A 20041-nucleotide genomic window follows, 5' to 3' on the forward strand; every position below is an offset into this window, starting at 1 on the left:
GGGCCGATCCAGGGCAGGGCAGGGCAGGTGCCGGGCAGGCAGCGGCCTTGCGAAGGTGCCGTGCTTGCGCCGCCTTTCCTGGGGAGCAGAGCAGCCTGGGAGCGGCTCGGGGTGTTGGGGTCGAAGCTGTCGTTTCAGCAGGCGAGCTGACCGAAACTGAAACCCTCTTACGTTGCTGTGATGGGGGTGACAGGTCGCGGGAAATCATGTAAATCTGGAGAAGTTTCAGGGAAGTTTTTTAAGGAGGCTTTGAAATACAGAGGTAGCATATAGAGGGGAAAGGAGCCTAGTCTTAAGGGGTCTGGTGCTTATTTTCCTTTTCTGTAGACTTACGATGCTTACTTTGTATACCTTTAGTGATACTGCTGCTGAGCTCAGGTTCTTCTGCAATTGTCATAAATAAGTAACTGGCTAGATGCTTGTCTTTATTTTGTTTAGCAAGCTGCCGAAGTTCCAAATAGTGAGCGTGAGTAGAGTTTGAACGCTGACATCAACTGTAGTGTATTGATCTCTGTCTGATAGCGTCAGCAAGATTTCATTAATATTTACATGCTCTCCTCAGACAGCTGTAGTCTTTTGCAGCTCTTGTGAAGACAAGAATTACAAAGACTAAATGAAAAGGAAATAATTCTCTCTTCTGATACCCACTGCTTTCTACCTAGGTGATGAAGAAAAAAGTAGGGAGCTGAGTTTTCTGCGCATCGGCTCTAAAAGTTCCACATAACTGTTGCTGAATCAAAATCATTTTCTTCATAGAGGTCACTAGCTGAAACACGATTGCTGCGTGTAGGAACTCAGTGTTGTTACAGAGAGAGATTCTGAGGGAGAAACCATAGAACACTTTAAATGCTTTTTCAGACAGAGACACCCTTTTGCTAATAAAATTTACATGTTCTTGTTTCTCGAAGATGTAGCAGAATGGCTGGCATTCACAGCAATGACTAGGGAGGTCTGTATGTCTGGCAGGAAAGCGTAGGTATATGGTTATGACTGTCTAGTATAATACTGTATGGTTTAGAGATGTTGAAGGATTTCGTTTACCTCTACACAGTATCATATTGCACCGTGTAGATATAAACTCTGCTGAGCAACGGCTTTTGATTAAACTCGTGTTTAAACATAGGGTTTTTTTGTTCTCCATTCTTAATTGGCAAGATATGGTAACATGGGTAAGATGTGATGAGTATGATTTTGCACCTTGAGGTGCAATAAGACTAGGCTATATTTTTAAGAAAGCTTTAACAACTTCCATTGCAAGTATGTATTATTTTCAATATTTGCTTTAGATTTCATGCTGATATTAGCTTAGATAAGCCCTTGATTGTCTCTGTAGTATTCACTGACTTTTATCTCTCTTGGCGTGTCTTTCCAAACAAGTGTTTTTGAAAGTAAGAGGGCACTTCATTATTTGTGGCTTCCGAGCCAAAAAATAGACCTCTGTAGCTGGCTGTGTGATCACTGCCAAATGCTTACATTACTTACAATTGGTCTGTGTTGATCGGCGAGGGGATCTAGTCCTTTATCAGAAGATTCTCCCTGCCTGCGTGGCTTGCTGTTGCTGTGATAATTTTTTGTTGGTTTTATCTTTCTTTATTACTTCTTTAATATGTTTCCTTATGGATATAATTTCATGAGATGAGCTTGGGTCACGTGTCAGTCTTAAAGACTGTGAAGATAGGCGTGCCCTAGTTTCCTGCTAAAATAAGGAGGAACCTACTCTTTTTGTGTGTGATTTTTGATGTGGTTGGTATTCCTTTGAAACCATGCTTCTTTGAAAATTTGGTATTTCTTTATGTTATGCATACCCTTTCAATTTAGAGACTAGACATTTCATTTTCAGATTTCACACATTTATTTATTCTTGGTGAAGGCTGATCTGTTGCCTCAAGCCCAATAAGCCATTCTCTTATTTTTGTGGGGATCTTACATGAATGAGAGAAATTTTCTTCAGTAAGAAAAATATGAATATCCTATTTCTTTTTAAGAGCAAGAACTCATAATTTGAAAGGGACTTGGACAAATACAACATAGGGAAATACACATAGAAGAATTTCAATTTGAAAGCAGTTGCATCTGATTTTTCTTTCTTTTCATCTCTCATGGGTGGGACTCACTAGAAGCCTGGCAAAGGCCTCCATTTCCTATTTACTGAGTAGTGTGCCTTATGGGTACAGCCTCCAGAGCCTTTATATTTATTTCATGAACATTTTGTAATTTATAATGGTATTATCTCTCAGCTTTGTAGGCTGGTATTTGATATGACAGTATTAAATGAAACCTGGAGAAGTGGTTGGGAAAAGTGGGGGCAAAAGAGAGTTCCGGGAGGCTAAGGTGAGAACCCCGACATGCAGAAATGTAGACCTCCTTGTTTCTCAACCAGGGAATTCCTGCATGTATCCATATCAGAAAGTAAGTTCTTCAGCATTGATAATTTCTGTGTAAATAGAATTTTATAAATGAAGAACCCATGAAATTCCAACCCCCGCCTGCCTTATGCAGTGAAATGTAATTCTTTGTGTTATTACTCTTCTAACCTCTTTTGGGAATCTTGCCGATGACTACTGCTTATCGTCGTAATAGTTCTGCTTAAGCACAGCAGAAGGACCATGTGTTATAGCAGTATTACCATCACTCAGGGCATTTTATTGTAGTAATTGAGTTGTGGAAGCTATCGGGGAATTAAACTACTATTATTTTTAGTTTAGATAGGATAAAGAAGATAGAGGATAAATGAAGCAAGCATCAATGTTTTAAAAGAGGTATTGTTCTAGGTTAGTAAAAGCAATAAACATCTAACTCCTGCTTCTGAAATTGGCATGTATACAGAGCATGAGAGAAGAATTTGCTAATGTTTTCATTCTTGCTGTCCAGCAGTTTCATTTGGAATGAACCCCTTCTGTTCTTGGCACATAAAATAATTGTGAAATAACTGAGATTTATGAAGAAAGGTATAGTGCAATATAGTCCGGAAGAAATGAGTATCAAATTTGTCTGGGGATAATTCTGGAAAACTAATAGATCTCATAAAAACATCAAGCTGATATATTTAGAAATATTTTCATTTTAGATCTCCTTTTAGATAACAAATTAGCCGGAGGTTGTTAAAACATGGTGATTTTCTTTAGTGCCAGGAACTAAGGAAACTAATCCAGGAACTGGTTAGTACTCTCCACTCTTACAGACTGACTTCTGTCACTTTCTTCTGCAAAAGCAGATAGCAGGACATTGGCAAGAGCAAGGAGTTGATGATCCCGGTCTTGGGTACTTTAAGTATTTAGGCTACAGAAGAAACAATGATTTGTAATGTGAACTATAAATAATCACTTTACTGAAGTAGTTGTTTTGTTGAATGAATGCTTTTTTGTGTTTGCTCATCGAAGTCTTGGAACCTGGAATTATAAAAGGTCACCTAAATGTTTCAGGGCAAGATAAGTATTTTGGACTGTTTCCAATGCTTTGTGTCATCATGCTCCTTCTTTTATTCCTGGGTCTCTTGGATCTCATTGAACAAGTTTTTAAAAGTAATCACTAATATTTCAGAAATATTAGCTTTGGCTAATTTCTGAGCTGTTCAGGGTGAATTTCACTAGACACTGTTGTCCTGGATGCTTGTAGCTTTTGTTGTCTATAACCCGTTCTAACATCTGTCTCTGTCTTTTCTACCATCTTCAAGTGAAAACACAGAATATACTGGCTATCTGTATCAGTCATTGCTTTCTTTCCTCTCCTGTTAAATCCTGGCGCTCTCTCTTGTCTGCTTACTCCTAACACATATGTAGGATTTTTTTTATGCCTGTAAGCTGGAACGCATTTTGTACCTTACCCTTTTTTAATTTACTACTTCATATTTGTACTATTCTGTCATCCTAATATTATGCTACTTTTTTCTGCATCTGCTTTTGTGCCTTTAATTGGTTATCTTGACAGTTTTTGTGTCAATCCTTTACTTCTTTTTGCCTCTCAGTTTCTTGAGTTCACGGAAACTTTCTAGACCTGCTCTGATTTCCTCAGAGGAAGTTCTCACACCCTCTTTTCACTTCTGCCCAAATTGTCTCTGTTATTAAAGACTCAGTCCTCCCAGGTGATCAGAAACAAAATACCTTTTCTTCACTTCCTGAAACAAAACATGACTCTGACTACGTCTTGGGATTTTTAAACTAACGACCTGTCTATCTGTTGGAAGAGCAGTGTATCAGGATGCAGTCATCCCTTTATAGTCCTATCGCTTGCCTTTACCAGCCAGCCCTGTCCTCGCAATTGCTCAGCAATACAGGTTTTTTTCTCTCTTGTTTGAATGTCTTGACACGGCTTCCGTTTTTCTTCTCTTTGATTTCCACACTACATGTTCAACAAGTCTGAACTTTGGAATGAGGCGGAGTGCATCACATGTATCACATTTTTGGGACAGGTTTACCCTTTTAAAGGAGCATCCCTGTCTCTTTTATGTCACTGCATGTCTACAGTGCCAGATATGATGCCAAATCTAATATGTAGAAAGACTGGTATTCCTCCTGTTATAAAAACACAGCAGGTGCAATGTGATCAAAGATCCATACAGCCCAGTAGCTCGTCTAAGGGAAGAATAACAGATGCCTAAAGGAAGAATAGATCAAGTAGATGGGAATGCTTCCCTAATAGAGTTTTCCAGCTTTCCATAAATAAGTCCATGACTTTTTTATTTATTATGTACGACTATAGCTTATATTCATGTCTGTTTGGTAGGTAGCCTATTATTCTTCCCTATTGTTTTTCTTATAGCAATTGCGGTTTCCATTCTAATCTCGTGGTGGTTGGTTCACTTCTTTTCTTTTAATAACTTTTGTTATCTTACATTTTCATTAGTCCTCCTTTAGCTGATAGATTAGTAGTTTCTTCCTAGTTTATTCAGAAACAGAAGAAAATCCTGTTAGGAAATGTCTTTTACTTTCTGTGGTGATGAGAAACTAATACCAACTTTTTTTTTAAGCCTGTCTAAAAAAAGATAACTGTAGAGTTGCACTGTTCCTGCCAAGTTTCCACAAGAAGCAGGTTATTACTAAGGAACTGTAAACTGTTGAAAAAAACATTTGTAATGGAAACAGTCATGGTTTAACTGTAATGCTTGTGGGCACTTTCAAACAGCATAGCTTTTCCATCTCCTGACTTTCAGACTTCCCGAGTACCCGTACCTTGCTGCTACGTTGCTTTAGTCATCACTCTGTACATATATAGTGGCTTCAGCAACGCTGTTGTTCATACTACAAATATGTTGTTCAAGGTGGTTCAACAGAGTGTTGTTTCTAGCCTGATGCACAAAACAAACGTAAACCTAAATCTATGGCTTCCTTTTTGGTTTTGGTGGCAGACATTTCTCAGCGGCATCAAAGTTATGACTGGTGTAGAACACAGTTAAAGAAAAGCTACACTATTGCTCCTCACTAGAGGAGCAATAAAAACATCTTGATTTAAGTGAATGGTAGTACATATAAATAGATACAATTTTAAATCTGTCCAACTTCATAAATCGCCTGAATATTTTCAGGTCCCACATCTACGCTATTTCCTGTCATTTTCTTGCATTAGCCATTTTTCCATGTTTCCTTTCCTCAGTTGTGGGAAAAAGGAGGAAACAACAAAGCTGTCAGAATGTGAATGAAGAGACGTGATCAGCTTTCTGTAGTTTGTTCCTGCATAGAAATGAGTTTTAGATAGGAGTATGGGCCTTTAATTTTAGTGCTAGTCCCCAGGTGCAGGCATTCCATAGTGTTGGGTGCTCACTTAGAGCTGTTGAACACCATCATCGGTCCAAGCTCAAGTGGGCAAGCATTTTTCCCCAGCGTTTTAATCGTTAACTTTGCAACAGCGCTGATTTCTTAAAAACGACACTACTAAAAATCTTTGTCACCTGTATTAAGTAAATGCCTTCTGAATGCCTATACGTACATGTCTTGTTTTCAGTAACTGTTTCTAAAGCTTGTATTTTAGGAATACATGTAGCAGTTTACTTCTGTATATGTTCCATGACATGCATCTAAAATTCTTGTGTTTCTCATTTCAGAAGTGCTATGGAACCTCCGCAGCCCTGTAGGTTTGGAAGGCTTAAATCCAAGTTTGGAAAGGCTTTTTCCATTCCAAATGATTTGCTGGCTTAAGCGCTTCATTAGGATGGCTTTTGAACAAGTTGGATTAAACATGGAATCAGTAAGTGTTTCAAACTTGCTTCATGTTTTCAGAAAATCAGGTATAGAAAGCACTTAATATATTTTAGTTTGTGCTTGTCTATTCCAGCAGAACACTTTAAGTATACTCAATACTTGTATGATTCTGCATTGCTGAAAAAGTATGAAGTTTACCACTCGGACACTGAAGTATTGAGTAATATATGTGTTAAAAATACTGTGCAGTTCCTTCTAGCTCTAAGAACAAACTGTTTACATTGTAAACACTGCTTTTCATGCTGGACTTCTATGTGTGTTTTGAAGCTGAAGGAAAATTTTCAACTGATTTTTAACAGTGATATTCTTAAATAGTCTTATTTCTTTGCTCTTATCTTGGAGATATGAAAAGCCCCATGAAACTCAGATGATGATAATTGTGCTATATTTACCTCTCCTGAAAATGTTATGGTACATGAGAGCAACACATCTGTGTTCTTTACTGGGGAAACAGAGGAAGGTGCATGCATAGCTCTCCTCTTGGAGGAAAGTGTATATAGAGTTTTCTTTGAATGCTTAGCGCAGAGAGAGAGAGAGAGATCTGCTACACGTCAACTGCTTTGTCACTGGGACCTTTAGGAAGCTGTTTTGAGTAGAAGTATTGACCTCAGTGCAGTAATCCCTGTAAGTTGTCGAAATATTTTAATGTTTTAACAATAGGGAAATCCTTAACAGCTATGTGCAGTACTTAGAATGGCAGTTCTTACTCTGAATTACTGTGGTAGAACCTTTTATCAATCTTGGGAATTTATGGAGAGTAAATTGTTTAAACATTGTAAATTAAAATTACCAATAAGAATCTGTATTTTAGGATTTTATTTGAACTTGGATCTGAGATTTCATGCAGTGTAACTTTGAAAATTCAAAGTATGAGAATATGCTGGAGTGTTGCTGTGGTCATTTCAGCAACATCTTTCAGCCTAAATGGCGGGGGGAACAAGTTTTTAATCCATTTCCCCCCATTCTCTACTTATATCAGGCTTGCAATAATGCAGTTACATTTCCAAATGTCAGCTATTCTGGACAACAGCAAAACACTGATGCAATAAGAGGGTATGACTATGTAATATTTTGCAGACTTGCTCTGCCAGTGCTTCAAGGCAACAACAAGTTGTGTGAACTTGGGTAGAGCAGTGCTGAGACTCACTAGCTCAGCTGAGCAGTGTGCTGACTTTATTTGCATACCTTGTGGCACAGCTTGTATGCAGTTTTCTGAAAATATTGTCCAGGCGTATCTTGAATTACCAAAACTGAGTCATTAAAAGTTTTGGTGCACCAAACCACTGTTGCTGAAAAACCCCAAGGGCATTTGAGCACCAAATATTTTTGAGGATCTGGGTGCTAGTCAACCTCTTGTCTGTGGTCTGAGCAATCTCTAAACAAGTTTTGCCACTTGTTTGAAATGCACTGCACTTATGTTGGCAATACAGCATGTAGTCTAGGCTCTTTCACTGTTGTGGAAGTACTTCTGTAATTAATTAAGCCTTCCCTTGACTAGTATTTTTTCCAATGCAACATCGCTTTGAGGCTATCGCCAACAGTTCTGCTTCTAACATCAGAATCCGTTGTGAATAGTGAGGCTGTATTACTGCGGTACTGTTTGTCAGTGACTTTTTCTTGAAGGCTCCTGATCTACCTGCTATTTTCTCAGACATATAGACAAACAGTAATGTGATAGTCACGAATGTGAGGTCTTTGAGGCATCCAAAATGCAGGATCAATAGAGTACTCTGCACTGAAAAAAATTGTGTTCAAGCTTAGCAGCATATTAAGCAAGAGAATATATGTTTCATAGAGTGGAAAAAATGGGTCTGAGTGGATTAATGGCAAAGTTGCAGCTCTGATGTGAGGCTCTAGCATAGCATATGTGCAGTGCACATTTATTTTGTCAAAATTTATACATTCCAGTAAAGCCAGAGGAAGGAAAGATACTTATTTAGAAATAGGCAAAATGTTTGTGTGGTTTCTGAGATAATATAATCTGGTGACAAATACCATGAGCATAAATTTTTCTTTTTAATAGAACCTTCAAAATCTAAGGGTAGTGATCTTTGCTCAGCATATCAAAATGTTACTCAGCTGTGTGTTGTGAAACTCCCACAGCTGCACTACACTAATCACACAGGCAATATTGCCATGCCAGATGAGGGTTGTTTCAATATTAATAGCCTGGATTCTATCTAAGTTTTCTTTGTTGGGCAACCTTCTAACAGGATGTTGAGTTTGCTTGAAGCGATGAGCCTTTAAAAACTAAGATCTGAGTAGTAAATTCATATCTACAAGTAAACACTGGCCAAGTTTTTTAGATTACCATACAGTGTTCTTATTTTTTGCTAACAACGTTCTCTGTGTTAGAGTCTTCCCATTATTCTTTTTCTTCTTTGCATTGTTTCTGTTGCCTTTCTTTCCCTGTGTTGAAATCTTTCCTACTTCTCTCCCGTTTTTGGGGTTTTTTTTTTGCTTCTGCTCTGGCTCATTTTGTACTATTCTCCTAGGATTAAAGTATCATTTTATTTCATACAACTATGGTAAATAATAGAGCTAACATTCCTGTCATTTAAGTACAACAAAAGAAAGCAAATTCAATCCCTGTTGAAACAATGTAGAAGAAATCTGAATTGCAATAGAAACAGTTCTGATGAAGCCAGGTGTGCTGAGGTGCTGTGTGCAATTTTATCTAGGTGAATGTATTTTTTTGTTTAGGACAAAGTTTCATTCTCATGTATTTGTCGTCCCCCCCCCTTTCCTTTTCTTTATCTAAATTAAAGAAAAAAATTAATCTAAATTAAAGAAAAAAAGATATATTGGGAAATGTAGAGTTACATAACTTTACAGATTTTTCATGATTGAGTGGCTTTTCTTGAAACCCCTTAAAAAGAGGTGTCTGACCCAATGCGGATTCTTCATTGTCTTGAAAATGGACAAATTATGCTTTTGAAGATGCTTCCAACTCTTGAATCCTTCTGTGTTACCCAATTTATTGCTTTCAATTTAAACTTAATACAAAGGCTGTCTTGAACTTAAACAAACATAGCTATATTGTAATGACAAGACCAAATTTTGTGGCAATTCAGGTATAGGATGTAAGGAGTTCACCGATACAGTGTATTATATTATTTGTATTATATTCTAGTCTAGCAGGAAAGGAATAACTGCAAATACGTTTAGCACAAGCATGGTACGGAAGGATGAGAGAAAACTGTTCCAATATGATATAAAAATCAGTTACCTAACAGCCGGCTTCTTTTTCCTTCCCATCTAGGTGCTTTGGTCAAGCAAACCTTATGGTTCATCTCGAAGTATTGTAAGAAAAATTGGTACTAACCTCTCTCTTATACAGTGTCCAAGAGTTCAGTTTCAGGTAGGTGTTCTCAACAGTTTAGAATACATGTTTCACTATGCTGATAAAGGGATTTGCTCTTGCATCAAAAGATTTTAAGCAAATATGCAGTTCATTGAAATAAATGACTAGAGGGTTTGTAAAAGCAGAATATGATAAAACCGGGCACATAGGAGAATTAGTTTCCTTCAGTTCTTCCCACTTCCAGTTCAGATTTTTTCCAGATATGGATTCTTCAGCTTCTGAACTGCCTAAAACCTAAATCCGTGTTGCTGTAACACACATAATAAAACTTGAAACAAATTTTTTCCTAAGGAAATTGGAACTTCTAAAATGAGGCAATACAGTATTAAAAAGTTATTCTTGGGGAAAAAAAAAAATTTGGTCCATAAAAAAAAAGGTTTGAAACTTATTTCTATAAACAGTGCTTATAAGCTAGGCTTAAGAGGCATGTAAAGATGAACAGTTACTTAAAAATATTTGGGAAAATAAACAACTTTATCAGAAAGTAAAAAATTAGTAACAAGATAACATGAGTACCCTGTTTGCTTTTGTTTTAAATACAAGGTTAGCGCTGTATAGGTGAAAGGGGAACATCAGTTCTGTGCAGCTTTCTGACTTGTTTGCTTTTAACTTCAGCTGCATATAGTGGGAGGGTAAAGAGGGAGGGTAAAAGCTTGAGGAGGAGAAAACCCTTGCTTTTTATAACAAGTCTTTCAGGAACAGATGGGAAGATGGAAGCTGTTACACATAATCTCTTCAACTCTGTGTGTGTTAGGGATAGGGGGTGGGTATAGAATTGGAGAAATTTAGTGTTTGAAACTCTAGCTGAGAGAGGAATGTTTCTTGGGCTGAGCAAGGGTGGGGAACATGAAGACGAATGGTGGGAATCGTCACCCACGCTAAGACAAGGTAATTTCCACACAGATACATTTTTCACTGTTTAAATTAATTTCTTTATCCTATATGAAACGTATGAACAATATTTAGACTTGAAATTAGAGTAGCAAAATTAGATAGTTCAGATTACCATAGAAGCCTTTTTGGTGTGATAGTAAAAGCCATGCTGACATTTTGCCTCTCTTAAATAATTACATTGAGAAACTAGAATGCAACCATCTCCCACTACTAGTGGCTCGGTGAAACTTAAAAAATAAATATATACATTGGGGGGGGATTTGTGCAGGTGAGAAGGACAACAAAATGACATGCTGGACTTAAACTTTTGGATATATAATTAATAGTAGTTATGCCAGCAATAAGCCTCCGTGTGCCTCAGATTTGGAAGGAAGTGAAGTCTTCCTATAACGTGTCTGATTTTCTGTACTGTAAAGGCCATACAAGGGAAGATGATGCTCATTTGCAGATAGTTAGCCAAATACTGCCTTCTTTTAATATGGTACATAAAAGAAGGCATTTCTGTTTTACGTACTTGCAAAGAGCTGTGGGGAATCTGTTCCTGAATATTTTTAGTGTTGAAATAAAAATATGTATATGTCTTCGTCTGAATTCTGTGTTAGAATAAATAAAATATTTGCCTTTTTTTCCTCTTAAAGAGACATTCAGTTAGCTTTGCTTAGATTTTATGCACCCTAATAAACATTCATCTTCTATTAGATGAAAGGAAAGGATCCTAAAAATAGAAGTACAATTGTCAGTTGATTGAATTAGAAATACGAATTTCAAAATCGTAGCCTTGAAACATTAGAATTTATATGATTTATGCAAGCTTTAAACTATTTTAATATATAAACTGCTGAACATGTAAAAGTGTGGTGCTAACATCTGTTTTTTATGTCTTTATCTCAGCGTTAAGATTCTATAGTGAAGTTCAATACTGGTCTCGATCGTTTTTATGCTGTTGCAACTGGTGCTTTCCTATAGCTGTCTCTTCCTCTTTCTTTCTTGCCAGCTTTAGCTATATTATGAAAGGACCATGCACTGAACCTTGCTGTAAGTCACTTTATTTAAAACCCAAAGCAAACCTTACTTGCCTCATCTGAGGGTGCATGTATATCATCAGTGTTTCTAACTTTATCTAAGAGCAACAAACTTTCCACAGGTCTTTGTTTTCCTTATGATAAATGGATAAGAGATACTGAAAGAATATCTCTGTTATGTTCGTTTGTTCTTCTCTTCTAGCATGCTTTTGTTCAGCTAGTCAAAAAAAAGAGCCTAACATTTTGATTTTTGAGGTCTACTGACTGTTGTAGTATCTGTCTCTATGGATCTTGCCATAGTCAACATTTAAATTAATTGCTAAATGCTGCTTATGTATTCCATAAGCAGTGGCAGAGCTTACCTTATATAGTCTATATGGCATGAACAAATGAAAATGGTTCATAGAGTTCTTTTGTATGTCATATTTTTTAGGTTTATCTGTAGTCTTTAGGAGAAAATAAAGTTAAACTTACCAATATAGCCTAGGTAGATTCAACCAAACCTACAGTACTGTCAGTACAACCTGCTACAGGACAAGATAGTGTCCGTCAGCTACAGCATCTCTGTTCTAGTCCCATGCTTCTCCTGTTTGTCTGATGGAAACCTGATAACTCAGTAGAAGTCTCCTAAGGAATTGGTGTGCGCGTAGAAAACATCAGAATTTACTGGGATAATTTGAAAAATCGTAGCAAGTTTGTCTTACTTGAAGAAGTATTTCCAAATGTTTAATACCTAACTGTGTTAGTAATTTGAGATTAGAGTTTTTATTCTATCTTTAAATGTATAAAAATATTTGTTCTGCTTTCCACTTCCTGGAGCCAACAAAAACTAGGGATCCTGCTTTGACATCCTCCTAAGCAGTGTTTCCATAGTGTAGTGGTTATCACGGTTGCCTGATACGCGAGAAGTCCCTAGTTTGAAACTGAGCAGAAATGCTGGCGGGGCTGACTCTTTGGGAGTTGGACTCGATGATTCTTACGGGACCCTTCCAACTCAAGATATTCTATGATTCTATGACATCAGCCAAAACAGTACAGTTCATGTAGTCTTTTCTTCAGAAATTTGTGGAGTAATGGGTCTGAAACCCACAGACATGCATGTGTGTGTGTGCAGCATACATGCACACTAAAATAGGCAAAAAAGCCCTGTGAAGGAAGAAGCGGGAGAAGCAACTACATAGTTTCCAGAGAAAGAAAAGCAGGTTACTTTCACTGTTTCATTCAGTTCCTGCCATCCAGTAGAACCGGGCCTCTGTTTTCAGCTCTCTGTTCTCCATTTCAGGTGCTGGCAGAGCAGTTGTCCAAGTTTTCTTCAGCTGAGATTGGCTGGAGGAATAGGGTAGTGACAGAGTTGTTTAAGCATCATTCTACAAACAGGCAAAGGTTTTAAGAGAGGGATGTTGGCTTTTAACCTTTAAATTAAAGTAAAAATCCTGCATTAACTTGAAATTCGAAATCCACTGCTGTGGAAGGCCCTGTTGTTTTTAGAGATAGAGAAAAGAAACATCTATATATGGGGTAACAAGCAGATTATGTTTACATATAAATACGAATAAAAAAGTAAGAAGAAACTTGCATCACAATATAACAGAAGGCTTGCTACTAAATGTTGGATTAGAAGTTAGTTATCTCACAATGCAGGAAACCTGGCAGTGGTAAAAGCATTCCTTACTGTTGATTTATAAAATTATTTTTGATGCAAATACCTGTAGTGCCTTTATTTAAATGTGCCTTCAGTCTTTTCATGGTAATAGTTCCTCCTGTGGCCATAACCATCAGGAAAATCTGTATCACCTGCAAGAAGTGGCTAATGTATTATGGATTTTTTTAAATTGCCATTAACGTTAATAAATACAGATGCTGTGGTCATGAAAATTTCTTTTTATTTTAAAAAAGAAAAAAGCCAAGGAAACCTCAAACAATGAAAATCCTAACATGCAATATAGTATTCTCTAGACTGTTTTAAAGAGAGGCAGACTGTGATGGTATTAGGCACAACTGTTAATGTGATAAACATACTACCATCTGTGCTGATGCTACCTGGAAAAAACCCTGTTGTTTCCAAATGATCTGATGGTGCCAATACACACTCCTGGGAGCTGTGATAAAGGCTCACACACAAGTTGCGAGAGTGTGAGGTGAAGATGACTAATCTCGATTTCCAAAGCTTGTTTGTAACAACTCCTGGGGAAAAAACAACCCCAGGCCCACAACTTCTACCTTCCTGGGACTTCTGTATCAAAGGCTACAACTAAAATATCTGTGGATGTTCTTCAGAAATGGTTTCACCTCATCCAACCTACAGTCCTACTGTGATAGGTCCGCTACAAATTCAGGTTAATGCTAACATTTCATAGTTGCTGCTACATAGTAGTTTCCTCTTACGGAGGTGAGTTGCCTTGAAAATTGACCTAAGTGCTAACAGACTGGATCAAACCTGTCATCATAGACTGTTACATACTACCACCATCTTTGTCAGTATTACTAGCTTCTTGGCCACTAACAGCAGCAGGCAGCACTTAAACAGCTGCAACGGCTCGTGCAAAATTGGCCTGTGGATTGTATGTAATACAAGCAGAAGAGGTGGCATAGTTGCATTGGAGATAAGTAACTCAAGGTGAGAGACTGAGCAGAATAAATTACTGAAAGATGTTTCACTAGCTTTTATCTGCTAAGATACCGAGACCAGGCTGCTCAGTAGTCCAGTGACTGAGTACACATGCCCTTGTCTAACCCGGGGAAGCAGCCAGTATTTCAAAGTAGATTTGAAACCATTTTGTATAGTTGTGGCTGTGGAGCATATACTGATGGGCCAAACAATTTTTCAAATCTCCATTCAGGTCACTTAACTGTAAATCTAAGGTTCCAGTCTCTGCAGCCTTGCTCACCTTTGGCTTCAAACAGCTATAAAGCTAATGGCAGAACCATGCTGGAAAATGGTCAATTTGTTTGGCATGCTGTAAATGAGATTGTTAGGAAATAGTGTGTTCCATTATGATTGCATCCTACCCCCTCACTCCAAGTCTTTGTGATTACTGACCTAGTAGAAATGGCTTCCCCCTCCCCGCCCCGTGTAATGTACACACCTTCATTCTTGTAAAGAAATTCTGGAAGTTGTAGGTGAAGGGAAACACATTTCCAACAGAATTTCACTTTCAAAATAATACTAAATCAGAGCAAAAGACTTTAGAAGTACTAGTAGCCTTAATGCCTTTATTAACTGCTGGTTACAAATACAATTTAAAAACATATTATTTGAGTTAATATAGCAAACTACTGGAGAATGTTGATGTTTGTTAGTCTTTAAGGTAACAATTTGCATTGGATTTTGAGTGTTCAGTAGTGTCATGTGACAGTATATGTAGTTAGCCGTGAACCTTAAAAATGGTTTCTGTAAAGTGTTCAGCAGTCTAGATTGAATAGTTTGAAGTCAGTGAAATGGTTCTGGACCAAGCCCAGGACAGAAATAAGCGTGCTAAATCTATAGATGTGTTTTGTGCATGTATGTGTCAATAGTTACATGTGGCCTCACTAAAAGTATTGGGTAAAATAACTGTGACATGGGCTGGGAATAGCGACTCTAAAACTTTCAATCTTGTCTTTAAAATTTAGCTTACTTCTCATGCCACAGAAGGAAACCATCCTAATCCACTTAGAGAAGATGCAGTGGCCTCCTTTGCGGATGTGGGATGGGTTGCTCAAGAAGAAGGTGAAGTCTCTACAAGGCTCAGGTATGCACCTCAAATCTTCTCGTTGCACTTCTGAACTGAGAGGAAGAAGCCTAGCTTCTCTTCAGTGATAGTCTACTGTGCATTGCAATTAATGGAGAGGACTTGAAAGCTGGGAGAACAGAGAGGGAAGAAGGATAGAAAAGGTAGGGTCTGGAAAAGCAGTAGTAGAGGTTAGACTAACAGGATTATAAACGAAAGACTTATTTGAGAACATATAGGACAGTGGCCTTGTACAGGGAAGACTGTTTTTTATTTACTTACTTATTGTGAAGAATTGCATGTGACAGCTTCAAGCAACCTTGTCCCCACAAAAATGTCTGCTGTGGTATGGCACAATTGCTAACACTGATTCTTCTCCAATTCTCCTGAGATTTTCATTAATGTGGGGCAGTGTACTGTACAGCTTCCTAATTAGCAGCAATGGTCATTCTGACAATCCAACAATTGGCACGTTGTTTCTCACCTTTCTGGTTAAAGCTCTGCAGCCTGCTAAAGACAATTAAAATATTATGGTTTATATTTCATCTTTAATCTTCATAACGAAAACTGGCAGGGAAGCGTTTGTGCACCTGTGTCCATGTTGCAGATGGAGTGAGAGTGCACTTCACTTGCAAGAGAGAAGTAAAAATATACTTTAACTCACTGTTTTATATCAATAAAGTTCAGTGGTAAATGTGACAAGTGGTTTAAAAAGATTTGATGGCAAGCTACACTTGATTATTTACTGCATAGAGGACAGGGTCAGACAAAACTGTCAGGGAGACCCTGCCGTTGAGTCACGAAGTTCAGAAAGGACCCCCTGGCTTTATAAACTTCTCAGAGAGGAGTCTAGGTGCGGCTGGATCCAATCCTAGTTGCAGACTTGGTCAACGGTTTATGTCTAAAGGGTTAGATATGCGCAATCAATCCTTTATATCACTTAGCTAGGATTTCAAATTTTAGCATGCTATTAGTCACCGAGTATCTGTTGGCGGCAAGGAATCTCTCAACCTCAAGGAGTAACCTTGAGAGGCGTCCCTACTCAGGGGGAGGTCCTGGCGTGCAGCCCGCTGCCATGCAGGAGAGCTCAACGGGCCCTGGGCTGTCCACTATTTATAGAGTAAGATGATTGACTTATAGTCGTATTTGCATACCAGCAAGACGTTTGGGTCACTGCTCCAGACAGCCCTTGGCTACTGTGTTGTCATCCATCCCCAAAGTCCAGCATAAGCTGGATGCAGCCATCATGACCCCCACTGGTGGTCGTTGCTTACGCAGGGCGAGGGGGAGCACACCACCACAGTCCAGAATGATGGGATAGGTACCGTTGTGTTGGACCAAGAGTACTACATAGCACTGTAACTGCATGAAACAGGTTGGCTGAAGTGATGAAGTTCTCAGCCTACCCAAATTGCTGCTCAGACTAGCCAGAAACAAAGGTACAGTTCTGTAGTGCAGAGGAAGTTTTTCTTCTAAACAAACTAACCTTCCAGAGAAAGGCACAGATTGTTGGCTTCAAAGATTACTGGAGGATACCATTCTTAATTTGAAAGCACGAAATAGGTTAGTAATGACGTAGATGCCCTCCAACGTGACTTGCCACAGTGAAGCTTTGCATAACAAACATTCTGGCACTGCCACATTAATTTCACAAACTCAGAGGGGAGTCACAGAAAACAACGCTTGTTTGGGAAATGCTATTTGTAAAGTGTATTTGACGCAAAGGAAATTAACTGGCCAGTACTACTTTTGCTTGCACAGAAACATTTTGTTTAAAGATCGAACTGTAAAGTTATTATGTTTAATGGAGATGACAGGGAGAATAGCCTTTTGTTGCTTCAAAGAACCTGTTACAAAAGATGTAGGACTTGCGTATTTGCTGAGACGTCCGCATGTGAAGGGGGAAAGGGGGACAGATGCATATGGGATGGGACTAAAATAATCCTGCAGATATATAGTGACCTTAAGGCAAACAGCTTATAATGGAGCTTGGTAAGTGAATTACTTAGCAAATATGAGTATTTCAATGTGCACTGTTTATTATGTCTATGCACAGTATTATGTAGTGGAGCTAGTATGCATTAGGTGTTTTCCAGGCATTTGAAATTCTCTGTTTTGACAAGATCACATAGGTGTTACTGTTAAATATATATTCACTGTATAATTCAGTAAACAGTCTTGCAGACATGATTTTTTCTGCAAATGCAGTTTTATAGAGGAAGCAACTAAATGACAAATCATTTTTCCCCTATCCCTAGTCACAGCAGTAGTGATAATTCAGGCATAAGATTTTTCCACAGTGGTAGCTTCCAATAAAGACATTTGCTTAAAACACCATTACTGCTCTGAGCTGAAAATACCCTTTGTTGTTTAGCTGTTCTGCTCCGTTAAAGAGTTTCTAGAAGGTGGGTTTTAAAGAAAACTGTCTCCTTCCACCTTACGTACTTTGGGAGAGCAGGGAGATGGCTGCTATAGGAAGCATCCTGCTCTCTTCTCAGCTTTAGTTGCTCTCTATTCCTATCTAGGTAACAGCACCTAATTTTTTAACATCCTTGATAATACTCAATTCAGCTTGATCAAAATTCTGCAAGTTGTGCTAATGTTTTCTGTCGGTGTCATGGAAGACTCAAATGTGCCTCTAATCCTGGATTGAGGTGGTCAGAGCACAAGGCTTGTTCTAGCCTTGGCTCTTGCTTTAAGTCTAGCACAACTGCAGATGCGTATCCAGGGCGATGGGGCTCTTAAGCTGTATTAGTCTGGAGCCACTCCACACATTTTGAAAAGTCATATCACTAGCCACTGTTCTTACTCTCATGTTTGAATAAATAGTGGAATCCTGACCTGCCTGAGAAATTTTGGGATTGAAGTTAAGGAGGACTGAGGAGTTAAGTATGTGGTCATATTTTGCAGTTCTAATATTTATGATAACTCAATTCTACTTGAGATAAACTGTTTTTGTGTGTTGGTGTCTTCAGTGAATATAACCTTTTGTAAGTGCCTATGTGACTGCAGATCCTCAGTAATGCCTCAGTGTTTAACATAGCTTGAGCTTTGGTGAGTAACAAAGGAAGGCAACAGAGTTGCGTTTTCTTTGTCTTGTGAGAAAGAGGAGGGAAGCTTATGGACTCTTCAAAAACTGTATGAAGTTTTCATCCCTACAGTTTTATTTATTGTGTTAGAAACCTAGATATAAGACCCTTTCCCATTTACTGATAAGCAGCCTCTGTGCCACTAAGCTGTTTCACGTACTCCATACTCCCAACACTGCTAAAATGGAGGACTGTCCCTTCAGAAGTCCAAAAAGTACAAAAGCGTGCTGTGGTACTAAGAAACTCTTCCTTCTTCTTCAAAGGAATCAACTACAAGTTACTATTTGCATCCCACAGGGGAAAAATGGTAGCATTTGGGGAAAAAAAGAATCTTAATTCCAACAGAAAATACAAGAGATATGAGGCAGAAAAATAGATGGGGGGTGAGAGGGAATGTATTCCTTTTTTCTCCTGAAATCAAGGATTCCACAAAAAGCTGGCTAGGGGAAGAGAAGAAATAGAGCTCGTGATGCAAACAGAAAGGATGTGAAGCTCTTGTTTACTTTAGGACAAGAGGAAATGGCCTCAAGTTGTGCCAGGGGAGGTTTAGATTGGACATGAGGAAAAATTTATTTACTGAAAGAGTGGTTAAACATTGCAAGAGGCTGCCCAGGGAAGTGGTTGAGTCACCATCCCTGGAAGTATTTAAAAGACGTGTAGATGAGGCGCTTAGGGACATGGTTTAGTGGGCATGGTGGTGTTGGGTTGACGGTTGGACTCAATGATCTTAGAGGTCTCTTCCAACCTTAATGATTCTATGATTCTATACTTTAAGCTATATAATGGAAGTGATTTGTGTAAAGCCAATTTTAAAGTCAGGCCTTCAACTTGTATTCCTGGTTTGTATGCAACGGTCCTTTAGTTTTTATCTATAGCGAAGCCTTTAAAAAAGGAATCTTGTGATATTTTTGTTACAGGTCAGAAGTTTGGTCAAAAACAGCCCAGCCTCTTTCAGGTGAACTACATTCTAGAAAGTCCCTGTGCAGACAGATGTCCTTACAAAACCCGTTGGAAGAAGAACCAGTGTCCAGAAGCATAGTGACTGCAAATGAAGAAGCTCTGCAGAAGATTAGTGCTCTAGAAAATGAACTAGCCACTTTAAGAGCACAAATAGCCAAAATTGTGATCTTGCAAGAACAACAGAACCTGACAGCAGGTATTAAATTTGCTGTACTCTTAGCACAAATCAGTTAATGAATTTGTCCCTTTTATAATTAATAATGTGCTAATTCATTTTTGTGAGATACTGTAACACTGAACACTTCTCCATATTGTTTTGGTTAGTTTGGTAGACAGACATAGCATACTAACCAAGGGATACAGAATAGGTCTTGAAGACAAGAGACCTGCCAGATTTTCTGTATTTCCTAGTATTCCAAAAGTCTTCATGTCTGTGTGAAAGTCTGCCAGAATTCTGAATCTGTGGATAAGTAAAGAAGTATTAAACAGCTTTCAGAGCAAAGCTCATGGTAAACACGATGGATTAAACAAACTAAAAGAATGTAACTTAATTGCTAACACCTAAGTCTTCCCATCCAGTAATGAAATAGGCTCTCTGATATCATGAAGTAATCATACAAGATGCTAATTACGCTTTTGGAATATGTAATATACATCTCAAGTCTATGAAATAAATAACAGAACAGGAGATTAATTGTTTACTGGAATCATCTCTGGGATCAAACACATTGTCCAGATGGAACCAAAAGCGGTGCGCTGTTTCTGGTAGTAAACAGAATAATTCTTCTTTTCCTGAGTTTCTTTCCCC

General features: G+C 38.3%; 1 protein-coding gene across 1 annotated transcript in view; it reads left to right on the forward strand.

The window, feature by feature from the left end:
* Positions 1 to 6042: 6042 nt before the first annotated feature.
* Positions 6043 to 20041, forward strand: part of MTFR1 (mitochondrial fission regulator 1) — a 17916-nt gene continuing 3917 nt past the window's right edge. The window contains exons 1-4 of the mRNA XM_009332223.1: positions 6043 to 6180; positions 9457 to 9555; positions 15087 to 15205; positions 19191 to 19429. Coding sequence (XP_009330498.1) covers positions 6115 to 6180; positions 9457 to 9555; positions 15087 to 15205; positions 19191 to 19429 — 523 coding nt within the window. The 5' untranslated portion in view covers positions 6043 to 6114. The remainder of the gene's footprint in view (positions 6181 to 9456; positions 9556 to 15086; positions 15206 to 19190; positions 19430 to 20041) is intronic.

The sequence above is a fragment of the Pygoscelis adeliae genome, unplaced genomic scaffold, assembly GCF_000699105.1.
Source record: "Pygoscelis adeliae isolate BGI_AS28 unplaced genomic scaffold, ASM69910v1 Scaffold329, whole genome shotgun sequence".
Classification (NCBI taxonomy): Eukaryota; Metazoa; Chordata; class Aves; order Sphenisciformes; family Spheniscidae; genus Pygoscelis; species Pygoscelis adeliae.